The 16,880-nt window shown below is 46.7% G+C and overlaps 1 protein-coding gene across 2 annotated transcripts in view; it reads right to left on the reverse strand.

Annotated features, from left to right (window-relative positions):
* Positions 1-16,880, reverse strand: part of STON2 (stonin 2) — a 115,084-nt gene that overhangs the window by 79,175 nt on the left and 19,029 nt on the right. For both annotated transcript variants that reach the window (XR_007357353.2, XM_048855422.2), the window contains exons 2-3: positions 8,024-8,235; positions 5,752-6,015 (exon numbers count right to left, since the gene is read on the reverse strand). Coding sequence is in view for 1 of the 2 variants with exons in the window: in XM_048855422.2 (XP_048711379.2) it covers positions 5,752-6,015; positions 8,024-8,111 (352 nt within the window). In the remaining variant the exon portion in view is untranslated. The remainder of the gene's footprint in view (positions 1-5,751; positions 6,016-8,023; positions 8,236-16,880) is intronic.

Genomic DNA, 16,880 nt, shown 5'->3' on the forward strand with positions numbered 1-16,880 from the left:
GATGCCCGTCTCTATGGCCATTTCTTCCCCCCCCCCCCCCACTCCAGTCTTTATGCATTTTCCCACCCTCAGACCTGTGGACTGGATGCCTTCCCAGAATGTCAGGCTTCCGCCATTATTTATTTTGGATCCTTTTAACAAATCCACTTCTTCCAGGATAGCCCTAAAATGTGAATTTAATACTATTCTTCAAGTGTCAGTCTTTTAGACTGCAAGCACCTCGGGACAGGGACTCTCTCTCTCTGGGTAGACTGAACAGGGCCAAGCACATTGTCAAAGCGAAACAAATAAAAAATAATATCGTAGCACTGCAAAAATCTGTGACTAAGATAGCATTTCCCTTTCCCGTGGCCTGTGCTGCCCTCGCTCTAAAGGTCCTTAAAATGCCATTTTGCAAGCAGTTCTCAAAACACATTCTCAGCCAATCAGCTGTGCAGCTGCTCAAGTGCAGAAAAAAAAATGGAATATTTTGTAACAGTGCCGCAGCACCGAAAAAAAACATGTTCAGGGTGCTGAGCCTGCAGGACACTGCTCCCCACAGCTGGTTACACAGGAAAGAGATTTCAAACAGTCTTCTCACACCAGTCTGCTACTGATATTCTGCATGTAAGTCAGGGAAGTTTCTGATACTCTCCCAAGCTGTAACCAGCCACTCGCTATTGTTCCTATCTGGGCCGCTAATTACAGGAAACTAATAAGGCCATCACCATAGACTCTACTGAAGGCACCATATACACAGCTAAGGGTTGCAGCAAACTCTACCTGCATTAGGATCTTGCCTTTCTATTGTGCCTGTAATTGCCATTCCAACTAAGGTATCACTGGATGGTGGTCACCCTGGAAAGTCACTGGCCAGTTTACCACTCTTTTATTGGGGCTGAATCTATATAAAAAGATGTGACTTGCACATGAACCCCCAGTGGCATGACTGGAGTTAAAAGATAGTCCACCAGGTTAGAAAGCCATCTCCCAAGAAATGTCCTGCCCTCTCCCCCATCCCAAGAGCTGCACTTCAAAGACTGCCTCCTGCAGTGTCCCTGCTGTCTATGGTAAGACATGGAGACGGGAACTGGGTCTAGCCCATGTCTAAAGATCAGAACCACTGTCTTGAAGTGGATGATGAATAAAGCAGAAGAGCAATGTGCTCCCTTTGGTTAGCTCCCCTTTGAGGGTGGGCTGTGGACTGATGGACCAACTGCAGTTTCTGAATGGCCATAGTAGTCAAAGCAAGTTAGGGTACATTGCAACAATTCAGCATGGAGGTGACAAAAGCACAGCTCACTTAGGCTAGGTCCATACGCTGGAGGAAAAGGTGCAGTCTCCTGTCCAGCCAAGATTAAAAGCAGAATCCAGGAGCAGCAATTAGCTGAGCAGGGGTCCGAGGCTGTGCACAGGTGCCCTGCTGAAGGACAGGTGCCATGAAGAGGAGAAAGGCTGAGATCTTGCCAATTGCTCAAAATGTTTTCAATATTCTTAACTGTCCATCTGCATTCTTTGCCATTTTGTCAATGCAGCACTGGACCGCATGGAGAAGATGGGAAACGCCAGGGCCCAGCAACATTTCAAAGCCCTTTTCTCTTTACCAGAGCACTCACTGCAGCCCAACAAATGGAAGCATCCTGAGAGATGGAGAGAACTATGAGTAGTAGATTCTCTTTTCCCTTCTAATTACCTTTTCTTGTCAAAGCCAGATAGCTTGTGCGCCTCTAACAGGTTGTGCTGGCCCTGTAAAGCAGGCCACAGGCCCAGCCCAGCCAGTTCCCAGCTTGAGCTCAGAACAGTAGAGCTTCACCTCTCAGAATTCCCAGCCTTGATGGGAGCTGTAGGCTTGCCTGCAGTGTACACTAGGAAGAGGGAAAGGGCTGTAAAAGAGCTTCAGGGAGAAGACCAGGAGCTTCACTGCTTCTCCTAGCTCAGGGCACCCGGAGTAGAGAGTCCAGAAATGATTAGAAACCTGGGAATAGGCATAAGGAAAAGAAGCTTTCTCGGGAGGAAGTCTAGGGGTGAGCACAAAAATGGACAGAGCTGGGGGAATGTAAAAAGCAGCCCTGGGGAAAGCAAAGCAGGGACAGTATCAGGTTGAAGTAGAAAGCCTCAGGGCTGGAGCTTTCGTTAGAGACAGGACATGAGCTCCCTTCATGACTCAGAGACCTAGAAGTGATGTGATTTTGTGAACCCTGTAACCAAGGAGGGGGGGGGGGGTTGCACAAACTCTGGAGAGAAGGACTAAGGGTTTGTGTGCATGGCACGGCAAGGCACTCTAGAGGGGTGTGATGTGTAGAGCGCTCTAACCTGCTGCATTCTGACTGCCCGTGGAGACCCTGCTAGCGCATACTAAAAGGTACCTAGTTTGTGTTAATATAGACCTGTTTGAAACAGGACTATGTTCACATGAACTAAGTACCTTCTAGTTTGCATCAGCAGGGTCTACATAGGGCAGTTAGAATGCAGAAGGTTAGAGCGCTCTACATTTCACACCCCTCAAATGGACTGTATCATGCTGTGTAGCCAAGCCCTACATGATTGAGTAAGTCTCTTCCTTCCTTTCCTGATTATTTAGATAGAAGCAGACAGGAGGCACCGCTGCCAAAAATACACACTTGGAAAGTGGGGCAGGGAGAAATAGGCCACATGGGCTAGATCAGCCACAACAACTTTATCCCTTGGGTAGCTCCTCCCCCCTTCAGAGGACTGTGTCATTTGCTGTGAAGATTTTGTATATTCAGAAGGCTAGAAGTCAGTGGAGCTATGATGAATTACACCAGCTAAGGATCTAGCTTAGAGTCTTTAGATGCAGACTTCAAAAGAAATCAATGAGAACTTATGACAAAAACAAAACACTTATTATCTCAGGGTTGTGCTTTGTTTCTGCTGCTTCCTCAGACATTAAGTGCAGCACTAGGAAGATAGCAGTGAGCACTGATGGAAACTAACTTGTCGTTAGAGTTCTGCCATTTACTTCTACTTTCCACGCTGCTGGACTGCAAACAATACTGAAATCTTCTCCATGCCCAGAGCCTCTAGATTAGAATTGACATAGGATCATCTCTCCATTGTTGAGGAGGCCAAGCCCGCTTTAAAACCAGTTCTAAAAGTGTGCCATAACAGTCATGCCCAGAAGTTCCCTCTCCCCCAGGAAAGCCTATGTCAACACAGCCAAGCCTTTCTCTGCCTTTCATATTACACTGATTCAATGCTTGGCACGAGTACTTGATGTGGAGAGAATAGTGGAGTTGTGCAGAAACACAGAGTGCAGTGGTACAGACTACAGAACCAAGACACAGGCCCATTCTGAGTGGCAGAGATATCCTTCACAGGACTCTCTTTATGCACACGGCAACAGGAGCAGCCAGATTCTCACACAGACCCCAGCTCCACTCGGCCAGATCTGGGCAGGGATCTAGCAGCAGGTGCAACAGGGAAGTCACCTCTAAAACAAGGGACTAAAATCACATTAAAGCTCAGTTGCCCAAAAGCAGGCACCTTTGCCAATCAGTCCTGCCTTCAAATTGGGAAGAGGGGGAGGAAAAAAGGAGAGGAGTGTGCTCACATCCAGGGAATGGCAGAAAGCAGAAGACGTGTCTCTCCCCACCTTGGGGAGGGGAAAGACAGAATATGGTGTTTGCGGGAATGGCATCTCAGAGCCAGACAAAGCTGTTTATTACTCCTTTGCCAAGTGTGATGCTGGCTTCCAGAGCAACTTTGGACATTTCCCCTTGCAGAATAGGTGGGGATAAGGCACCTTACAAAGGGGAAGCAGTAGAGTCAGGTGAGGATATGGTGGGGTGAGGGACACATGGGTGACACGGTGCTGCCAAGCCTGAACCACGAGGGGTCACTGAGCGATGGGACAGTTTGAAATGATAGCATGTTTGTTGCTCATGCCCTAATGTCATGTGGTGTGAAGTACAAGCTGAATTATGCTGACAGAGCTCTGTGGTGGAAACCTGTCCTAATTCTCCAGAGGGCTTATCTCCCCCACTCTCACAGCCCTGACTTGGGGCATACCACAGGGTTATCCACCCCTTCTTGAAAGATAGGAAAGCTCCAACCACTATTCACTGAACTCTCTGTACCACATATGCTCCATTTATGGACCTGTTCTCTGCTGTCTCCCCCCACTCCATGGGACTGAACTCTCCAACCTCATTGGCTCAGCAGAGCAGTTTGAGGCAGGTGATAGGAGAAAATATCACACCCCAAGATTTGGATCTTGGAGCAGTGTCGGGATGGACAAGCCCTTGATTTTTCTGAACCAGCATTAGAACAAGTGGCCATTTATGGCCCCTTCTCATCAGCATTCCAGACAGCTAACTGGTCCATAACAAAGTGTAGTGACCTACATGAGCTGTCCTCTCCCCCTGACACTGACTAGGAAAGGAACAATTGGCAGAAGCAATTCAGCGATTGGGATGATGTATCAGGGAAAACACCAAAGCAGCAGCCCCAGAGCCGTCCCTACCCATATGCAAAGGTGCCCTACGCAGCTGCCTGCTGTTCCAGCCCCTGCTCTGCCTCTTCCCATGGCCTCTGCCCCAGCCCCACCTCTTCCCACCCCTGCTCTGCCCCACTCCCGCTCCAACTCCACCCCTTCCCCAAAGTCCCTACCCCTGCTCTGCCCCAGCCCTGCCCCCACTCCCCTGAGGACTGCAGCAGGGGAAGGGCCTGCATTCACTGATGGTGGTAAGTGGAGCGACCCGGCCCCAGCCGTGCTGCTGGTGAGTGCTGGGGGGGCGGTTCCCCCCAAACCCCAAGGCTGGGAGCCAGGGGAGCAGGCTGGGGCCGCCTGCACTCACCGGGCAGCAGGAAGTGAAGCAATAGGAAGTGAAGCCCCAACCCGCTCCACTCCGTCGGTAAGTGCTGGGGGGCGGTTTCCTCCCTGCCCCCCAAGCCTGCTCCTGCTCCCCTGCGAAGGCCTGGGGCCAGCCCCTCCCACTCCGCGGAGGCCTGCCCCCCCCACGGAGGCCTGCCTCCCCCCACGGGAGGGTTGTGTAGGGCACCAAAATGGCAAGGCATGGCCCTGAGCAGCCCCATCTTGAAGACAAAGGTGGACATCTAGGTCATCAGTATGAATGTAGCTGTTTGGTGGCCTACTGTACATGAGTTGGTACAGTCTTATTCCATTTTCCAGTGGACAGGCATCCTTATCACTAAAACCACCACTGCCATTGTCCTCCGCCTTCCCTTCCCTGGCTCCCGCACCCCAACCACCTTGTTGGAAGTCTCAACGGAGAAGCCAAGGATTAGATAGCCCATGGAGACTTAATTTACCCTTTTACCCTTCACTCATTTCCCCCTTCATCTTCTGTGCTGCTGTTGATAAACCCACAGGCTAATCTTAGCTCAGCCTTGACCTATCATGTCTCAAATGGCCAGTTTCTCTCCCAAAAGTGTTATCAAACACAGAATGTAGTTGATACAGAAAGGAGGGGCACAGATGAGTTATAGTTTGAAACCATGCTACTATCAACTGTGTTTAATCTCAACTATGACTTGCACAGGTTTCAGAGTAGCAGCCGTGTTAGTCTGTATCTGCAAAAAGAAAAGGAGTACTTGTGGTACCTTAGAGACTAACAAATTTATTTGAGCATAAGCTTTCGTGAGCTATAGCTCACTTCATCGGATGCAGGAAACTTGCAGTTTCAGCTAAAGAGAGCTGAGGGAAGGGTAAAAAGTAAATCTGCTATTTGTGCAGACCCTTGCTGCTGCCTGCTGTATGATATAACAGACCTTTGCATGAAGTTCCCCCACCTGTTTGTGTGTGAGCTGGTAAAGTGCTGGTCCATGGCACATCTTCAAATTGAACCCAGGTACTGATAGATGAAGATAGATCAGGTTTAGGACACACATGGTTCCCAAGCAGAGATATTGATGCAGAGTCCACCCCAGGTTTGTCCACGTCATCACTCAGCTCAGTGAGTGAGAGGTCCTGAAACTCTCCATCCACATTACGGTTTTCTTCTGAGGAGGTGTTTGAGGAGGAAAAACACCTTTCCTTAGGCTCTTTGGTGCCACCTAAAGTAGAGACAAAACATACAGAAATGTCAGTGCCAAATTTTGCTCTGGAGTATGAAATCTTACAGGGGAGGGATGGGATGGGTGGCTGGGAAGGGAGAAGATGTTGGCTGGTTGTGGTTGACCTTAGATTCCCTGCTTGGGCCAATCATGATTTAACAACAAGTTAGCGAACACATTTTTTAAACACTTCTGTGATGAGGTGGAGTGGCCTCCCACGGAGCCAGAGGGGAAGGAGCCAACTGCTAAACCAGGGTGGGCAGAGCCAGAGCAGGCTTGCCACACCTACCAGAAGTCAAGGGGTGGGACAGGAAGTATAAAGGCTGAACCCTGTAGCTCAGTTGGGAGAAAGTGGCTGGAGGAGATAGACGCCTCCTGCCTGCTCCCAGAGTTAGAGCCTAAGGAGAACGCTTACTGTGCTGAAGACTGGCCAGAGCTGCTGCCGCTGCTGACTGAACTGGACTGGACTGGACTGGACTGGACCCTGAGGAGTATGGGGGGCTGTCGCTGGATACCTACCCAGAGGAGATGGAGGACACCCCTGGACGTAGGTACACCCCAAGGGGAAGGTAGGAAGTGCCCCAGAGACAGCCGACTCCAGTCTGCACTCACTGGGCAGCAGGAAGTGAAGCAATAGGAAGTGAAGCTTAAAGTGAAGCTTAAAGTGGCTACTTAAACGTGGTTGGAGTGTTGCAGCTGGATTCCCCTCTGACCCAGTGGTGGGATGCCTCGCCACTGTTAGGGCCCTGGGCTGGGACGTGGTGGAGTCAGGTGGGCCTGTGTCCCTCTACCCCCTGCCACCTCACCCCTGGGGTGGCAGCCTTCCCACTTAGGACAAGAGGCCTGCGTTTGTCTGCCTGACCCAAGATGTCAGGCAATTGACTGCCTATTTATCTGCCCCGCCTCCAAGGCCAGAAAAGCACCCCTGCCTGAGACCCTAGGCTGACAACTGCTCTGTCCTAACTGTAGGCCAGAGTCCCATAACTACTGGTGCTCTGCCCTGCCTGAGGGCCTCAGGCCCAAGACTGTGATTGCCCCTTCCTAAGGGCCAGACCTTGCAGACAGCTTGTTTGCTATGTTCCACCTAAGGGCTAGAGCCTTAGATTATTTACTCTGCAGCTAATTCCCTGACTGTGGGTGGAACCCCATGATGTAGTGAGTCGGAGCGGCCTCCCACTGAGCCAGAGTGGGAGGAGCCACCACTAAACCACTAGAGCTGGTGCATGCATGAACGAGGGGACACAGCATATACAGGTTTCATAGCATAGTGACCATTTGTTGGTCATCCACTAACGGAGGCCTTGAAAGAAACAAAGTCCCTGCCATCAGAGCAGCTCCACCTGACGTCCAGATTCATCTGAAAAGCTGATTGTCCCCTCTGAAATAACTCTTTATAAACAGCATAAGCATAGAGAAATCAAAAATGTTCGCTGTATTAGCTATGGCAACTCAAGCACTTGGGGACCCATTTTTGCAGGAAAGGAATTATATGTAACTTGTACTGACTGGTTGCTAATGATGAGAGGCAACTTTAGTTTCTGCTCTTGGACCTGAGGGTTCATGCTAGGGGGAGAATCACTAGGAGAGGGATAGAGAGATTTAGTGCAGCTGCCATTAGTTTATTATTTCTTACAAAGACCTGTAGCATTCTCTGCTGAGCTTGTCACTAACTATAGGTGAACAGCCTTCACCCCTTTTTAATCTCACACCAGGCCTACTTTTGCCCTTAGTTATAATAGGTGAAACATCCCACGTGGTCAGTGGGAACTGTGTAACTGAGGCAAAACTGGGTCCAATGAAAGGGCATTTATAAAACATTTCTCTTGATACATAACATTTGATATTTTTCCCCAGATCTCTCCATTATGCAGGGGAAGTAGGAAGTAACTCGGCCTCTTCTGTTCCCACTTGGAAGGCAGGTCTCATGAGACCAAACCTGGGTCAATAGATGGGCCAGCTTAATTTTAAAAAGTCTTAAAATGCTCTAAAGGAATCTGAGGGAACTTACCCTGCGAAGTAACCGGCACGAGCAGCTCATCATTGAAGGAGACCCACTCTGACTGGTGGGAAGCAATGACATTTGCCAATGACGTCATCCTTGGGACAGGCTGCTCATCTTCACCCCGTGCTTGTGGGAAAGGCCCAGAATGGTCAATGCCAGTCAATGGAGAGCAGTACCTCCTTGGCACTTCCTGGCTTTTTCCTTTCACATTAGAAATTCTGTTAACAGTGAAGAAAGGATGTAATTAGGTCTCTCAAAATTCTTGTTTGTTTGTTTTTTAAAAATCTAAAGAAATTAACTGAAAAAATAAGCCCCAGCATTTTAATAATAAAGGCTACTAACACATTTCACAAACTACATACACAGTTCCACCAAAATGCAGCCACCTCAGGGGGTCAGAACACTACCTATTCTGTATGTGGAGAAGGAATAAGTTTGGCCAAAGGCATTGTGACAAACCCCTACTCTTAAGAAAAAAGCAGCATGGGCTCTCTAAAGAGAGCTGTGTGTGATTTTATTTTTTGAAAGGTTTTCGTCTTAAAACAGCCCCATGCAGCAAGTGGAATGGAGCCTTCAACTTGGATAGCATTTTCTTCCATAGGGCTTAAAGTGTCACATCACACCTGTCTATTATCTCTGTTTTCCAGAGGTGTGTGAATTCACTCCCTACCTGTCTTAGGTTTTATGAAGCTCCTGTTTCTGTGGCATCTAAGCCCCGTGGAACTATGAATAAGCATGAATTTAGCTTGGCTCCTCAACTGATTGAATATGGTTTCCTAGCTGACTGGTAAAGCTGCAGTGGAACACGAGGTTTGGGATCCGAAATGTGTCTACATACGCCTATGTAAATCTACATAAGCCTGATGCTGGATGCCATAGAAATGCTTGATAATAATGAGGAAGTCCCCTTGTTTATAAAACCTAGGCCATCCAATCAGGAAACAGAGTCAACACCATATGCCCTAGATGGTTAGTAATATGACACAAATAGTGAATACACATAGCAACAAGTTCGTACCCAAACATTGGTTAAAATTTGTTTGCACAAAAAGATTCATTTAACCACACCGATAATAAGAAGCAAATATGTAAAAGAGTTACCCATTTGTAGATAATTTTAAAAGGGGAGGGGGGAAATGGTCAAGTTTCTCAGATAAATGATTCACAACAAATAACCTGACTGGCTCTAGTTGCATCCAATACATTTGAAACATTGCTTTTTCCATTTTCCACAAAAGTCATGATGATTTAGGGGCACATCACCCAAATCATTCTCACTTCTTCTCTTCTCTCTCTTCTCTCTCACCTCTTCTCACCTTGTGTGTGTTCAAAGTCTTTATGTCACCTACACATATATTCATGCTTATCCAACAAGAACAACTCCATCAGAGCTCTGCTAAATTTGGATAACTCTTGCTGAAAGTCAAACAAAATAGACTATATTTTGTTGCCTGCTCAAAATAATATAATTTACCTTCACTATGCCATGCAAAGTAGTGCAACTGATGGGGGTTGGGGGAGAATGGAAGGAATATTATATCCTAGAAATTCCTCAAAATACCATGGGCCCAAGCCACAGATCCAAACATTTCCCAGAAGTTCTGGGCCCATCTCCAACGTATTGCATTGAAACAAAGGCAGCCATTATTCATTGTACCTCCTTTATATGTTTTTCAATTCTGCTATAATATTTGCAATGTAGCCGTATCTTAAATATCCTACAGCTCTAGTACAACAGAAAGAGGTCATATAGCAGTCCTCATGTTTGAGAAGAGACAGAACCAGTAATAATGAATTTTAAATGGATTTTTAAAATTCTGTCTATCTTAGGTACCTATATGGCCTCCATCACCAAAGTATCTGAGCACCTCACAATCTTTAATGCCATTGTCCTCACAACACCCCTGTTAGGTAGGGTACTATGCCCATTTTACAGATGGGGAACTTAGGCACAGAGAGGTGAGGTGACTTGCCTAAGGTTACACACAAAGTCTGTGGAAGAGGAGGGTCCCCATGCACCAGGCTTGTAAGGCCACTCACTCAAACTTGGCCTGGCCGGCCCGCCCATCATCATGACAGATGAGTGGCTGTGCCAAATCTGACTGATGCTGAGCCCCGACGCCAGGAGGAGGGAGCTGAGCCCAGCAAGCTCAGCTTGCTGATCAGCTGGATATAAGCTGTTCAGGAAGGACAGGAAGGGCAGAAAAGGTGGGGGAGTTGCACTGTATGTAAGAGATCAGTATGACTGCTCAGAGCTCAAGTATGAAACTGCAGAAAAACCTGAGAGTCTCTGGATTAAGTTTAGAAGTATGAGCAACAAGGGTGATGTCGTGGTGGGAGTCTACTATAGACCACCAGACCAGGGGGATGAGTGGACGAGGCTTTCTTCCGGCAACTCGCAGAAGTTACTAGATTGCAGGCCCTGGTTCTCAAGGGAGACTTCAATCACCCTGATATCTGCTGGGAGAGCAATACAGCGGTGCACAGGCAATCCAGGAAGTTTTTGGAAAATGTAGGGGACAATTTCCTGGTGCAAGTGCTGGAGGAACCAACTAGGGGCAGAGCTCTTCTTGACCTGCTGCTCACAAACTGGGAAGAATTAGTAGGGGAAGCAAAAGTGGATGGGAACCTGGGAGGCAGTGACCATGAGTTGGTCAAGTTCAGGATCCTAACACAAGGAAGAAAGGAGAGCAGCAGAATACAGACCCTGGACTTCAGAAAAGCAGACTTTGACTCCCCCAGGGAACTGATGGGCAAGATCCCCTGGGAGAATAACATGAGGGGGAAAGGAGTCCAGGAGAGCTGGCTGTATTTTAAAGAATCCTTATTGAGGTTACAGGGACAAACCATCCCGATGTGTAGAAAGAATAGTAAATATGGCAGGCAACCAGCTTGGCTTAACAGTGAAATCCTTGCCGCTCTTAAATACAAAAAAGAAGCTTACAAGAAGTGGAAGATTGGACAAATGACCAGGGATGAGTATAAAAATATTGCTCGAGCTTGCAGGAGTAAAATCAGGAAGGCCAAATCACACCTGGAGTTGCAGCTAGCAAGAGATGTTAAGAGTAACAAGAAGGGTTTCTTCAGGTATGTTAGCAACAAGAAGAAAGTCAAGGAAAGTGTGGGCCCCTTATTGAATGAGGGAGGCAACCAAGTGACAGGGGATGTGGAAAAAGCTAATGTACTCAATGTTTTTTTTGCCTCTGTCTTCACAAACAAGATCAGCTCCCAGACTACTGCACTGGGCAGCACAGCATGGGGAGAAGGTGACCAGCCCTCTGTGGAGAAAGAAGTGGTTTGGGACTATTTAGAAAAGCTGGACGAGCACAAGTCCATGGGGCCGGATGCGTTGCATCCGAGAGTGCTAAAGGAGTTGGCGCTGTGATTGCAGAGCCATTGGCCATTATCTTTGAAAACTCATGGCGATCGGGGGAGGTCCCAGATGACTGGAAAAAGGCTAACGTAGTGCCCATCTTTAAAAAATGGAAGAAGGAGGATCCTGGGAACTACAGGCCAGTCAGCCTCACCTCAGTCCGCAGACAAATCATGGAGCAGGTCCTCAAGGAATCAATTCTGAAGCACTTAGAGGAGAGGAAAGTGATCAGGATCAGTGATCTCCCACAGTATTCTTGCCAGCATGTTAAAGAAGTATGGGCTGGATGAATGGACTATAAGGTGGATAGAAAGCTGGCTAGATTGTCGGGCTCAACGGGTAGTGATCAATGGCTCCATGTCTAGTTGGCAGCCGGTATCAAGTGGAGTGCCCCAGGGGTCGGTCCTGGGGCCGGTTTTGTTCAATATCTTCATAAATGATCTGGAGGACGGTGTGGATTGCACCCTCAGCAAGTTTGCAGATGACACTAAACTGGGAAGAGAGGTAGATACGCTGGAGGGTAGGGATAGGATACAGAGGGACGAGACAAATTGGAGGATTGGGCCAAAAGAAATCTGATGAGGTTCAACAAGGACAAGTGCAGAGTCCTGCACTTAGGACGGAAGAATCCAATGCACCGCTACAGACTAGGGACCGAATGGCTCGGCAGCAGTTCTGCAGAGAAGGACCTAGGGGTTACAGTGGACGAGAAGCTGGATATGAGTCAACAGTGTGCCCTTGTTGCCAAGAAGGCCAATGGCATTTTGGGATGTATAAGTAGGGGCACTGCCAGCAGATCGAGGGACGTGATCGTTCCCCTCTATTCGACATTGGTGAGGCCTCTTCTGGAGTACTGTGTCCAGTTTTGGGCCCCACACTACAAGAAGGTTGTGGAAAAATTGGAAAGAGTCCAGCGGAGGGCAACAAAAATGATTAGGGGACTGGAACACATGACTTATAAGGAGAGGTTGAGGGAACTGGGGATGTTTAGTCTGCAGAAGAGAAGAATGAGGGGGGATTTGATAGCTGCTTTCAACTACCTGAAAGGGGGTTCCAAAGAGGATGGCTCTATACTGTTCTCAGTGGTAGCAGATGACAGGACAAGGAGTAATGGTCTCAAGTTGCAGTGGGGGAGATTTAGGTTGGATATTAGGAAAAACTTTTTCACTAGGAGGGTGGTGAAACACTGGAATGCGTTACGTAGGGAGGTGGTGGAATCTCCTTCCCTAGAAGTTTTTAAGGTCAGGCTTGACAAAGCCCTGGCTGGGATGATTTAGTTGGGGATTGGTCCTGCTTTGAGCAGGGGGTTGGACTAGATGACCTCCTGAGGTCCCTGATATTCTATGATTCTATGATTCTAAGCCCTGGAGGACAGGAGCTGCCAAGATGGTCTGCAGGGTGCACTTATTTAGTGCTTATTACATTAATGTGTCTATATTGTGGGTAAGTAGTAAGACAGATGGTTTTTGCCCTGAAGCTACTTACTGGGTCACAACAGGTTATCAAGGTTTACAAATGGGTCCTGAGCCCTACAAGGTTGAGAACCAGTACTCTAGATCTAACTTTTGTTCTGGGTTTGTATAGTGCCTAGCACAGTAGGTTTCTATGTGCTACAATAATACAAATAACAATAATAATAATATGCTAATTCCATTTTTATCCAGTTCAATTCCACAAGGGCAGCAAATAAGGCCTGTATGAAAGAGCTGAAAACTCAGAAGAGCAACCTCTCAGTCACAGAATGGTCATCCCAGTCCCTGGTCACAGTGGGAATTGATGGGTCCAAGCTTATTGCCTACCTACTGTGGACTGAAAACAGCCCCCTATAACTGAAGTCCAACACAAAATACTAGAAGAAAAGGAATACTTGTGTTACCTTAGAGACTAACAAATTTATTTGAGCATAAGCTTTCATGAGCTACAGCTCACTTCATCGAATGCATCCGACGAAGTGAGCTGTAGCTCACGAAAGCTTATGCTCAAATAAATTTGTTAGTCTCTAAGGTGCCACAAGTACTCCTTTTCTTTTTGCGAATACAGACTAAGACGGCTGCTACTCTGAAACCTGGCATTATAGAAAATACAAGGTTTCCCACAAAAGGAGTAAGGCTCCCTACAGCCAGAGTCTTAATTTGTAACTATAGCTTCTACATCCAGAGCCTTTCAGTGCTCTCTTATGTAAGCAAGGCTGCTCCCCTTTCAGCTCAACACCCACACCCTCTCTTTCCTTATGCAGCTCCCTCTCTGCTGACATGAAAACAGCTGCAGCTGAGCCCAGATCTATTCTCCGCTCCCCACCCCACCAGTGGTAGGGTCTCTTCATTCCTGTAGTGAGGGCAGACACCTCTTGCCCCCTCCTCCCACCAACGCCACAATGGGCTCTCTTATGAGGAAACCGCGGACAGCACTAAACAAAGAGGTAAACTGGTGGTGTGTGTATGTGGGGAAATCAGATGTTTAGGGTCACAGGGTCCCTGGTTTCCCTCAGAGAGAGGGAGGGAGAGGATGACTTTGATATTTTGCTTTCCCCATCTGACCTGTTAAGCTGTTCACTTTTGGCTTGTTTAAATATCTGTAATTGGAGTCTTTCTAAATAACAGAACACTGACCTCTCCCTATTCTCACTGAGAAAGTCCTGAAGGAACCCTGAATGACAGGAAATGAACAAACAAAACAATTTATCTGGCTCTTAGACACTCGGAGCCCACAAGAACACATTTTTCAAGCGTCCACGGAAGACCTCTGGAAGGAGGCAGGAAGATCAGTTTACTATGGAGTTTCTCTGCAGTCCTCTCTCTCTCTCTCTCTCTTTCTCTCTCTCTCTCTCATAATGCTGTGCTGGAGGCTTAACTTTTTGCTCCAGAGTTTTTCTGAAGTTCCCCATTGCTGCTCTGTCATGGTACCCCTCAAATGATTCTCAAATCTGGAACCGGGGGATGACCTGTACTCAAGGTCTGCGGTGGTGGTGGTCACATGAGAAAGAAAGAGAGACACAAAGCAGAGTGGTCCCCTGAATTGTTGAGTCAGGGGCTCTGCATTTGGAAAACTATAGAGCAGCTATTGCATCTTAAAACAGATGTTAAGAAACTAGCAATTTCTGGGAGGGAATCTTTACAGTTTACTGAGAGGCCTTGAAATGCACCACTGGGCACATATTCCAGTTATAGGGCTCTGGTGCTATTGGGACTTTCTGCACAGTTCCTAGTTCATTTGGTAAATGATGCAGAGACTGCTGCTTTGTTATTCTGACTAGTGCCATTGACTTCTCTGGGAAAAATAAGATTTAACTATTTGAAAATCAGATTGAATGGACTGTAACATCTGGGGGCTTTCTGGTTTGGAGGTGATCAAAGATGCAAAGACAGAATTTTGGACTCTGCTAGGAATTTAAAGGCTGCTTCAGACAATACAGCCTGCTGAACGAAACACTTGCTCCCTTTGATCAACGCCCATAGCTTTGAATTATGGGATATGGGAGAGTGATTATCTTTGTGCTGATTACTTGGAAAAGACAACACAGCATTACCTTTACCACCATCCTTCTACATGGAGAAGCCTCCTGTAAAAAGAACAGCCATGTTGAGAGGAGCCCCTAAGGAGCCATGCATTCAGCTAGCTGGGAAGTGCTGTGGGTCCCAGGACAGAGCCTATGCATGTATCTTGGGGATCCATTTGGTTTGGGGGCAGAATCATCACCCATTTCTCAGGAGGGCAAACACTCCCACCCTTGAAATGATGAAGGAGACATTGTTCAAGGGAATCTTCGCACTTTCCTCCCCCACTCCAGAGCTCTTCTACAGATATTTCTCTGGAAAGGGATTCTATCTGTCTAGGAGTGGTAGAGGAACAAATGGATCCTAGTTGTCCCACAGTGGACTCTGATTAAAGCAAGGCAGCTGTTTCATACAGTCCTAGTAATAGGAGATGGAGACACACCTTTTAGCCCAACTAGTTCTCTACATATAGTTAGGGAATTAGTGGAAATGCTTCGCAGGTGCTGTTATTTGAAAGAGCTCTTGTGGAGTGTTCTTGAAAAAAAAACTTTCACATTAAACGTAATATTTGGTCATCAGAATGTGTTCTGGTTCTACAGGGGCGGGAACAGGACAAAAACAGAGGTTACACCTTGGCAGACAGTCATCAGTACTGGCTCCCAGTGCCCTGCTTTGACCATGAATCAACACTGCTCTAGGAGTTCTTTAGCTTCGTCTTTAAGTTTCTTCCTGTTATCATTTATGGGACACACAAAGCAGTTGCAATATCAAGTGGGCTCATTTAAGTGAATGCATAAAGTTTAATGGTTATTCCCAGCTCTGCCAGAGATTTCATGTACAACCTTGGGGAAGTCAATTAACATACCCCATGCCTCAGTCTCCCAATATGTATATGTACCACACCTAGCACAATGAAGGTCTGATCTTGTTTGGGATTTCTAGACACCATTGTGACACAAATAAAAAAATCAATAATAATATTCCATAGCAATTATGAGACACTTTACATTTTTAGATAATTAACCTTTTAATTAGTGATGAGAGGAAAAAGCCATTCCAGGCATGGATCCTCATGATATCTAACTTGTACTCAATAGAAGCAGCTGAGCTACGCTGATAGTTGCCATTTAGAATTCTTTGCTTGGGCTTTCCCACTTGGACCCACATCCATGGACTCTGGGGTTGTGGAGACAGAACCTATTGTATCACATGCAGGATCAAGTCAGATACGTCTTTTTGATTTCATCTGCACTGTGTATTTAAAAGAGACCGACGCAGTAAAGTAGTTTAGGATTCAAACTTAGACTTTGTTTTTCAAACTTCATATTAACAGAAAGGTTTTTTGTTAAATTTTAAAACAAAATAATTGTAAATGTATTGTCTTATAAGGGGGCCTGTGCTGCAGAGTACCTGCAATCTGTAGAATGGTATTAAAATACACAAAAAAATCGTAATAATTCCCCTGCATTTCCAGAGACCCTAAATTAAGGGCTTTGAGCTAGTGTAGGAGAACCAGAAAATGAAACTAACTAGAAACTGAAAGGTAAATTGACTAGGTAGTTTCACTGTCCCAAGATGAGTGAGGTGCAAAAAAGTAAACAAACTGCAGTCATAGGAAAAAGGGAATTGGATTCTGACCTTCTTTTAGCAGTAAGAATCCAAAATGTTAGTAACACCAGTGATTACTCCAGGAAAAAACACATCATTTTTATCTTGACTGTGTCCCCTTAATAAACCTTTGCAGATGACACAGTTCTAATGTAATTGTGTGAACTGTAAAGCGGTAGCTCCCTCAGACAATTGTCCAAGTGAGCCTGAGCTCCTCCCTCCTTGGCCTGTAGCAGGAACCAACAACCAGCTGAGCACATCACCTCCTCCTGATTATTAAACAAGCTCCACACTGGAAATTTACACCAAAAATTAAATACAATCCCCCTGCTCCCTCCCCGCCAACTGCATCAACTGGGCAAGACAAAAGTGATGCAATGGGGAGTGA

The sequence above is a fragment of the Caretta caretta genome, chromosome 6 (genome assembly GCF_965140235.1).
Source record: "Caretta caretta isolate rCarCar2 chromosome 6, rCarCar1.hap1, whole genome shotgun sequence".
NCBI lineage: Eukaryota > Metazoa > Chordata > Testudines > Cheloniidae > Caretta > Caretta caretta.